The sequence below is a fragment of the Fukomys damarensis genome, unplaced genomic scaffold (assembly GCF_012274545.1).
Source record: "Fukomys damarensis isolate Sample0158 unplaced genomic scaffold, DMR_v1.0_HiC HiC_scaffold_39, whole genome shotgun sequence".
Taxonomy (NCBI): domain Eukaryota; kingdom Metazoa; phylum Chordata; class Mammalia; order Rodentia; family Bathyergidae; genus Fukomys; species Fukomys damarensis.
In genome coordinates, this window is record NW_022900951.1 from 20,798,933 (window position 1) to 20,808,321 (window position 9,389).

The following is a 9,389-nucleotide window of genomic DNA, read 5'->3' on the forward strand; positions in this document are numbered from 1 at the left end:
GACAATTATGACTGACTGTATAACACCTGACAGAATCAATTATAACTGACTGTTGTTTGATACCTTTGCACAGAAATAAATGAAACAGACATTCAGAACAGAGACGGCTGCTGCCTTTGTGCCTAAGCCTATCTTAATTAAAATAAAATAACCAGTAGGCGATGTAAAATGTCTTTGCCTTATGGTTCCTAGTTCAGTGTGTTTCTAAATCCTAAAAGGATTTTATAAAGATTAAGGGTGAAAAGGGACTTTCAGTTACTGGCATGGAACTAAAATATGTGAAATGGAGATAATTCCCTCAGATAAGAAAATACTCCATTTTTTTTTCAGACAGTGCTAGCATTTTATTTGATCAGATGACTTTTAGAGAAAACATTTAGGCCAGCCTGCAAATAATGATTTAGTTGACCCTAAATGGAGACTATTATAAATTGTACAATTTCGAGTTTTGGGATTCTAATTAATAAAAACCAACTTTTAAATTAGTGGTTCATTTGGTTACCTGATAAAATATTTTATGAATATTATCAGGCTTTCTGTCATTGTTTTCATAAGTTTTAGGACAGAATTTTTTGATGATGACTTTAAAAGCATAAGGGATCAGCACATGTCAAAAGGACCAGAGTAGAAAAGCCTTTGATACATGTTCTTGAAAGGTTATTCTCAGTAAAAGTAAGAAAAGGAGATGTGTGTTGCCGGTATGTTAAGATGAGTGGCTTCTGAGTGGCACTTATAGCCATTAGAGTACTGTCTTGCTGGCGCATCTGTGTGTAGGAAGAGCATTTCCTTATTTCGAAGTTTGGGTTTTTGGTGCTGGTGGCCAAGACAGCAATAGCCATGACTAGAGATTTCTCTGCGGACTGGGATGGGATGGCTGCAAATCTCTGCCTCTTGTCCAGTGGCCTGCTGGAATCTTTCTTTCTTAACAGTGTTGTCTTAGGTGCTGACCAGCCCCTGTAGGGCTAGCATGCGTACTGTACTGGCAGGCTGTCTCCAAAAACCAGAGCCGGGGCTGCAGTTGGGTGTCATTGGTCACATTAACTGGCTTTCACCAGTTCACATAAGTATTTTCTCTTGAGTCTAACGCGGTGAATGTAACATTGACAGAAACAGGGTTAACAGTTTCAAGTGAAGCCTAATGTGGGTGGCCCAAGTACCTAAAGAGGGAAGAGAAAACCAAGAAGAAAGGGTGACTCCTTGCCTTCCCAGTCCCTAGCCCCGATGTGGCCTGTGACAGCTTGTCCAGTCCTGTTCTCTAGAAGGCTTTCCATACATTATTGATTAAATTCTTATTGGGAAAGAAAGCAGGAGCTTTTATCTGCATCTCTAACCAACGTGGAATGGTGCCTGGGCCGTATTGACTGGCTATGGGATATGCTCGCGGTCACAGTTGTCTTTTACGAGGAAGAGCACCGAGTGACACTGGTTGTCATTCTAACTCTGCTGTGTGGCAGCGTAAATAGTCCCCTTTCTAACCAACCTGGTGGGAAAAGTCAATATCCCATCAGCAGAGGAGGTAAACACATCAGGAGCTATGTCCTCTCTCTTCCTCCCCTGCTCTGTGTTACTGCAGCTCTTTAAATGTGCTCTCCCCAGTCATCAGATGCATTTGTGTCATTCACATGCACAGGGTTGCAGGCCTGCAGTTCTGGCCTGCCGGGAGGCAGCTCCACTGGTTGTGGCCTTTGTTGTATATTCCCAGACTCCGATAATTAGAACTTTCAAATTGTCTTTCTATAGTCAGTTAATGATGCGCCCCCTCCCTTCCCCGCCTTCTTTTTCTACCCTCTTTGGCCATTTAAATCCCCTAAAAAAACTTTTTGTTGTTGTTTTTAGAAAGGCACTGATGTAATTTAGAAAAGATTGTGGAGAACAAATGTGAATGTGTAGCCAAGGAACAAAAATCTTGAGACCAAGTTTTCATTTTCCAGGGTTTTGTGAGTTTCAGTGTTGCTCTGTTGTTTCAGGGGTTTTTTGCTTTCAGTGATTGATGTGCTCTCCCTTCCGCGCATTTCCTTTCCTATTCCAAGGTGCTGGGCAGCCTCCCTCCCCTGAGGCACCTTGGCACAGGCTGCATCCGAGGCCCTCGACTCCGGAACAGCTGGTTTCTGGGAGCTGCCCTTCTCTGTGTGGAGCAGGGGCACTGGGAAAAGGGCACAGAAGTGAGCCTCTCCTCAGAGTCTGTGCTGGAGGTTTGGTTGCCTGACTTTGCACCCCTGCATCCCTGATTACCTATTGCCTGGCCTTGGGCAAGGAACTTAACCTCCCATTTTCCTCAGCCATAAAGTAAGGATTTTTTTTTTAAATGTCAGCCTTGCCTAGGGGTTTGTGAGCAGCTTTGAACAAAGACATGACTTTGTCATCTTAACTGTGCTGGGCAGGGTTGGCTCCCCCAAAAGATCAGACCTGAGTATAGCAGCTCTACTGTTCCTTTAAAGGAACAAAGTAAAGAAGGAGCAGACTCTAAGGAGGTAAAGAAAGAATCTTCCCAGGCTGGAAGTTCCCAGAGATAGAGCCTTCTTAGCATAGCAAGGCCAGGGACGAATGGATAGAAGAAGCAGGGTACAGAAACTGGGGTGGCTAGGAGTTCACACCATGTGGACAAAGAAGTCTTGGCGATGAACAGGTGCTCTCTGGGCAGCTCCCCTCTCTTCTTTCAGCAAAGGAGGTTTTGTTTAGCAGAGGGACGCAGATAGAGGAACTAGAAGAGACTGACTAGTCCCAGCTGATCTGGGACAGGGTATTTGCAGCCACATCCAGGTGTTAACATGCAGTTGCAGATACAGGCTCATAGAGTGGCCAGGGCCAGTGCACCCAGTCAGCGAGGTTCTGGAAAGGGGCAGGCAGGCCTGTGGAGGAGAGGAAGCCGGGCTTCCACAGAGTAATGAATCTCGGGGTGCCCCTGGCGTTGGACTGGCTCTGGGGTAGACCACCATGGAACCTTGGAGATGGGGAGCTGTGAACAGCATCTGCACCCTTTTCTCCAGCACCTGAGGAATTTTAAATGGTCTTTCAAGAAGCTATCTGTGAGACTTCTAATCTTTTGTTTTTATTTCACTTTAGATAAATTGACGAAACAATTTCTTACTCCCAAAGTTCGTCAGGACTACAAAAATCTCAAGAATACAGCGGAGCAGTTCCTCTCCCGTAGTGGCTACTCTGAAGTGAACCTCAGCAAACTCTTTGCAGATTGTGCTGTGAAGTCCTAAGCAGAATGAGAAGCAAGCAAATGAGGAGGGAGTGCCAGGTGCAGAATGCAGCTTCCTGAACACCTCCAGGAAGACCCTCCTTGCTCAATGTCTCTTGTTTAGGCGGAAGTAGGCTGGGAGGGAGGGAGGGAGGGGGGAATTGCAAAAACACAGATTCTAACAAGCATCAGGGAAAATCCAAACGTCTTCCTATTATGATATACTGCTGAGCTCTTCCCCAAATACCTGAAGACCTAGCATGGTGGGACCTGGGTTTCTGGGGGAGGGAAATTGCTACTCCTGGAGTGGCTAGAATGTAAGTGACCCTAGGCTTTGCCCCAGGGCTTTAGCAGAGATACTTTCAAAAGGGGGGTTCATGGAGCTTGAGGGGAGCCACTAACACAAACCCAGTCTAAATCCTAATGCTTACTCAGCCACTTGCTCTGGGAGTGGCGGTGCTTATCATTCTGGTCTTACAAGTGGTGAGGGGATTTCAAAGCCCTGCACTCACTAAATGAAACAGAACAAACTTGTTTCTTGAATTGCTCCAAAGTCCAGTACACGCTTTGAACAGGTGTTTTACAGTCAGGCTCCTTTTTTCCCCTTAAATAGAGAGCTCTGTTAAAGGTTCATACAACAGTGACACAAAAACACATTTAAGATACTTTGATGTCCTAACATTTTGTTTAAAATGTGTAGGGCCAGGGATGTAGCACTCATGCCCCACTGGATTCAATCCAGAGAACTGCAAAAGAAGAAGAAGTAGGGGTTGGGGAAAGAATCACAGTGCTACATCCAGAAAAATGAAGCAGGAAATGGTTGATTGGCCCTGGTGCTTCTTACTATCTGTTTTCATTTCTTCAGAATGGTGTCCTCTTTACTGGCAGCAAAATATTTCAATAAGTGAGTCTTTCCTTTCTTACATTATTGGTAAGATTATACTAACAAAATATATTATATTTCCCCTTATACAACTATGCATGTATTTTTTTAAATGTTTACCTGCTTTTATAAAAAAAAATGTCGTGCTTTTTACTTAAGAATAAAGCTTTCTAAAGGGAAAACAGTTGTGGTGAATGAGTCTTATCAAGATTTGACTAGAAGAACAGTAAGGAATGAAGTTTGGCTAAAGTCCCCTTCCCCAATCTCAGCCCACTTTCTCTCACCACCACGGGGATCCAAATTCTGCTCAGATATTGTTCATTGTGTTTGTCCTTCTGTTCTGATTAGCATACAGTAGAATTTCCATGGATTTTTGGACCCTTCAAAAGATGAACTGGGGGCCAGGGCAGGGGATGTAGCTTAGTGGGAGAGTTGAGCCTGTGCTTAGCATGTTACAAGATCCCCAGCTCCAGTACCATTAAAAAAAAAAGTGACAAGACCTGTCATGTAGAGGTACAAGATCCCAACAATGAATGTAACTTTACTGTATACCTAAAATGTACCAATAAACTCAAAGCTGAAAAAAAAAGTGAGATGAGGTGTGTTTTCTGATGTTCTTTGCAGAGTTGGAAAACTAAAGACAGCTAAACTAAGAGCCCTTTGCATCTTCTTGAAGAGCAAAGCCCAGGGCTCCTGGGAGAAAGGCACCCCACATTGAGTGGCCCCTAAGGAAGGAGCAGTTGTTAAACCGCTCATCTGGTTTTGCCTTGCTTTTCTCTCCCTGTCTCTCTCCTCGGTTAGAACCCCACTCTTTCCTTTACACTCAAGTTCAAAGTAGAAACACTTTGGGTTTAGGTCTCTGTTGGTTCAATAGCATTAAAAACTGCAGCTATCTCAGGTGGAAACACCCTGGTTGCTTCAGGAAACTATGGGAATCATATGGTTCTAGAAATGGCTCTTTGGTTTGTATCTCTGGAGCCCACACCCCTGCTTGGCTTTCTGAAGAGAAGGCATTCATGTTTCCTTGATTTCTGGCCTCTACGATTGTATTAACTATAAATAGAATTATCCTAAACTGGGTCATCAATAAACTGGAAGTCTCAGAAGAGCATGGTTGCACGTGCCTGGAATCCCAACACAGACTGAAGCAAGAGGGTCCCCATGAGTTCAAGGCCAGCCTAAAATGCATAGAAAAGACCCTGTCCAGAATTTTATGGGAAGTTGAAATGGCAACTTTGATGAAGAATTCCAGTGGCGGGGGCTATGGATTTAGCTCAGTGATTCAGCTGCCTGCCTTGCAAGCGTAAGGTACCGGGTTCGATCCCCAGTACCCCCCTCCAAAATTCCAGTGGGTCCCTGTTGGAAGAGTGGAATATCTACTTGCTTTTCTCAGAGAAAAGTGTCTACTTGATTTGCCTAGGTTGAAGCCGTGCTGGGTAGAACTAGTGCTAAAAGGCCACCTGCTTCTTTTAAGGGGAGAGCATCTCCACATAGTTCTCTGTAGGATCTGTGGCACTCTCAAGCTCAAATGCTCAAAGAAAAGGGATGAACTAGAGTTGCCCTACTGAGTGGCAATGCCTGTCTAAAGGGGACAGCAGTGATTCTGAAAGGGAAAGCCCATATGGTCCAATTTTCAAGAGAAGCAGGGATCCAAATAGCCCATAACGTGTTTCTCAATTTCTAAACCTTGGCAACTGATTTTTTTTTAAGACAAAATTTTAACCACTGTAAAACCCAGACTAAATAAACCTCCAGGCTAAACTTTGGGAAATATTTGGGAAATAGTACCTTTAAAAGACCTTGCCTCTGAAAAAGGCACCTCTTCTGTTTAATTTAGCAACTGGGAACTGACCTACAGTAGATCCTTGCACACAGATCCTTTGGACACACTTTGTTCTCGATTCTCACATAAAGGTGGTTAGGGGACATCAGAAGTTGAAAATCCTACAGAATGTGCCCCATAAGATTTTACGTTGCCCAAAAAAGTAGATGGAGTTAATCTCATCACTGTTGCCCAGGAGGTGGGGACTAATCATAGTTGGCAGATTGGAGTTCTCTGGAGGTGTGGAAAGGGAATGGATTCACTGCCCCCACTACCACCCGCTTCTGCAGCCCTCGCCCCCCAACACGCTTGCACACGCGCGCTTTGAGGCGCTTTTACAAACATTTAAAATGAGACTTGCCAGAAGATGAAAAGACAAGGAGAATCCCAAAACAGATTTCCCTATCTGTGTTGGGTTTTATGAAAAACACCAAGCCCAGACCCTCTTGTCAGGATCTGCAACCCCTTGATTCAGTTGCCATTCCATACTCCCATCCCAAACTCCAAACTCCCAAACTTAAAGCCCTCTCCCCCACCTCTCTCTTTTTCTCCTTCTCTCCCTTTCTCCCTCTCTCCCTCCCTTCCTGTCTCTCTCTCCTCACCTAAATATTTCTTAATTGAACAGTTTGCGATGAAGCTTCCTTATAGCAGTTTAATAGATTAACTCATCTGAGCCAGCCTCAAATTTCAGATTAAAATTCCTCCATCCCGAAGGCAGCATTATCAGGTTGTTGGAGGCTGTTTTCAAACCTTGGTTTTGAATAGCAGCGGCTCTGCATTAATTTAACCACTAAGCTAATAAGTAGGTTTCGTTTTGTTATGCTAAGCTTTATTGCTTTTCTTTTGATCAGAATGGTGTTGTTGAGCAAAGCAGCAGACAAGGCATTCTTTGATGAGGGAATTAGCGCTCCATTCTTCCTCTATTATTCATAGCGCAGTGGAATATGTAAGTACCTGAGGGTGTCAAAGGAGCGCAGGTTCTATTGCAAAGTGCTCGCCTTGTTTCTCTCAATAGCTGACTATGAGATGATAAACCGCTTAATACACTGTGCTAATTGGATGAGAGCAAAAAGAGATGGGAATTAAGGCGAGGCAAAAGGAGAAAGTGCAACCAGCCTTCAATTCACTCTTTCACCACTTTAACAGCACCAAAGGAGGCACAAGCTTTCTATAAGCAGACTAGAGGTTTTGTGCAGAGATAAAATGAACATGTTAGTGGATTCAAGTAATACACTAATTATTGCACAGTATAAATACCACTACTGGTTTTATAACAGGGAGGTAAACTTCTTTTGAGAGGGTTATAGGATTGCTTGGCAGTGGTGTAGAACCTAATAAGGGCCCAGAGTAATAACCCCCCTGGATTAACAAAATTGCTGCTTGTAGAAGTATGATTCAGGCTTTTACGAAGATTTCCGGAGAATGAATAAAAATGACTGAATGACATTTCTTAATGTATAACTGGTAATCGCTCCCTTTTCTTTAAAGGAAAAAACGTGTACTTCAAACTGGACCGTTAATAATGTCCAGGGACAACACGATTTTTTCTTTGAAAAATGCTTTTTCCCGGCAGGTAGTGGGTTTTCTCCTCCCCGGCCCCCAGCCAGGCTGCCACTATCACTTAAATATGCAGTTGCTCTGGAGAACTATGTGTTGCAAAATACCATTTTAGACCCCATTTAAGACCCCTTCTCTCAGACCTACTCGCTCCTCTGTACTCACATTCACATACACATATGCTCAGGTACACATTTTTCCGCTAACCTATGTATAATTTCCTCTTCTCTAACAGCCCCTTTTTCCATTCTAGTAAGATCTTTGCACTCAAAACCATACTAAACAAGACTATAGGTGCTTTGACTTGGTATTGTAAATAAAAAACAACAGTAATAAATATTTGTCCTAACTGGGAGAAGAGAGTAAGGAAAAAGGTGGGGAGACCAATGGGGCCAATTCCAGTCACTTTCGAGTTTCTCCTGACCAGTCATGCTGCCTCATTCACCCTCTTGCCCCCTTCCTCGCTCCACACCCAAGATGTTGTCCCTCATCACTGCCCACAGGCTTGGCCATGTGCATTGGTAGGAAAAACAGTTCAGATAATATGCCACATGCTCCTTTCTTACCTTTTGGGCCTCCTTCAGATCTGGCTAACCTGTCGGAAAATGTGGCAAATTGACTTCCCCTTTCCCCTCAACCTTCCCACAGAGCCCAGTACAGAGCTCCCAATTACCCCCCACCGCAGGATGCTGGGGGTGGCCCTGGGAAAGCAGGTGTTGGGCCATTCTGCCCTGGGTGTGTAGGAGACAGTCCTGCCTTGAACCAGACTCTCCCAAACTCCCCAGGGCTCCTCAAGGCCTCCTCCGTGGTGGAAGAGGTTTGCTTAAGTTTGGGGTGGGGGGGTCAGCCGCTCCCAGCATTGTGACTGCGTTCCCAGATATTGGGGCCAAATTGGGTTGCCATTCATTAATAATGCTCACAATAAGATTAAATCATTCTGGAAAATCTCATAAAATCCCCCTAAGTACGCTCCACTGGCTCTTTCCAATCCCCATCATTCAGCACTTGGGGAGGTTTGGAAGGAGAAGAAAATTGGTTTCTTTGCTTTTAATGCTGCTTTGAAAAGATACTCAGAGTTTGTCATGCGTGACATGTCACATGTTTAATGTGGACTTGCTGGAAGTCAGGGGGTCTTTAGCGTGCGATATTTATGGGGAATATTAAGTGCAGAATGAGGTCCCTCCAGCTGGGGAAAGTTGAAAGAATAGGAGGCCCAGGACTGGGCTTGTTTGTGGCATCAGAATGACACAGGATTAAGAGTTTGTAAAACAAGGCGAGGGGTTCTCATTGGCCAGTAATAAATGTAATCCTTGGAGGTAATTTCACGCAATTTGCTTCTGCTCCATGGAAGGGTCAAATGAGAAAAAATGACTTAAAAAAGAGTTCATTAACAGGAAGAATGGTACTGTTTCTCGTATGCCATCCAACAGGCAGCCTGAGGGAGAAAAAAGAAGCCCTACTAAACAAAAAGCCAAAACCGTTGGAAAATTGATCTTGCCCACCTAACTCCTTCCCCCTCGCCCGTCTTGCACTCCGAGGTCTCCTCTCCAAACTCCCCAGCGCCTTGCTAACACTCCAGGAAAGTGCGTGGCGCTCTGGAAGAGCCTGTGGAGTCTTGAGTGTTTGAGACTCTGGGCCTCCAGGAATGCCTGGAAAGTTCCCACCAGGCCCAGTAAACCTGGAAAAGAAGTGTGGTGGGAGAAGAAGTTGGCAGCCGCTTCCCATGCCCCAGGCCCGGCCCCTGCCTGAGAGCACCACTTGGCGAGTCCCAGGCCAGGCCAGGAAGGAGGGGACCCACCTGATAGCCACGGTGGAGAAGCAGCTGGGAGCTGGCAAGCCCCCGCCCCACCGGGAGGGTGCACGCCCCAAGACTTGCGCGGCAGGAAGGGGCTCCGGATCCCTTGGCTGGGTGGGCAGTCGGGGATCAGGCTGGCCGGAGC

The 9,389-nt window shown here is 45.1% G+C and overlaps 1 protein-coding gene across 1 annotated transcript in view; it reads left to right on the forward strand.

Moving 5' to 3' along the window:
- Pola1 (DNA polymerase alpha 1, catalytic subunit) overlaps positions 1-4,604 on the forward strand; it is a 303,607-nt gene extending 299,003 nt beyond the window's left edge. Inside the window, exon 37 of the mRNA XM_010607164.3 lies at positions 3,064-4,604. Within this exon, the coding sequence (XP_010605466.1) occupies positions 3,064-3,209 (146 nt within the window). The 3' untranslated portion in view covers positions 3,210-4,604. The remainder of the gene's footprint in view (positions 1-3,063) is intronic.
- Positions 4,605-9,389: the final 4,785 nt, after the last annotated feature.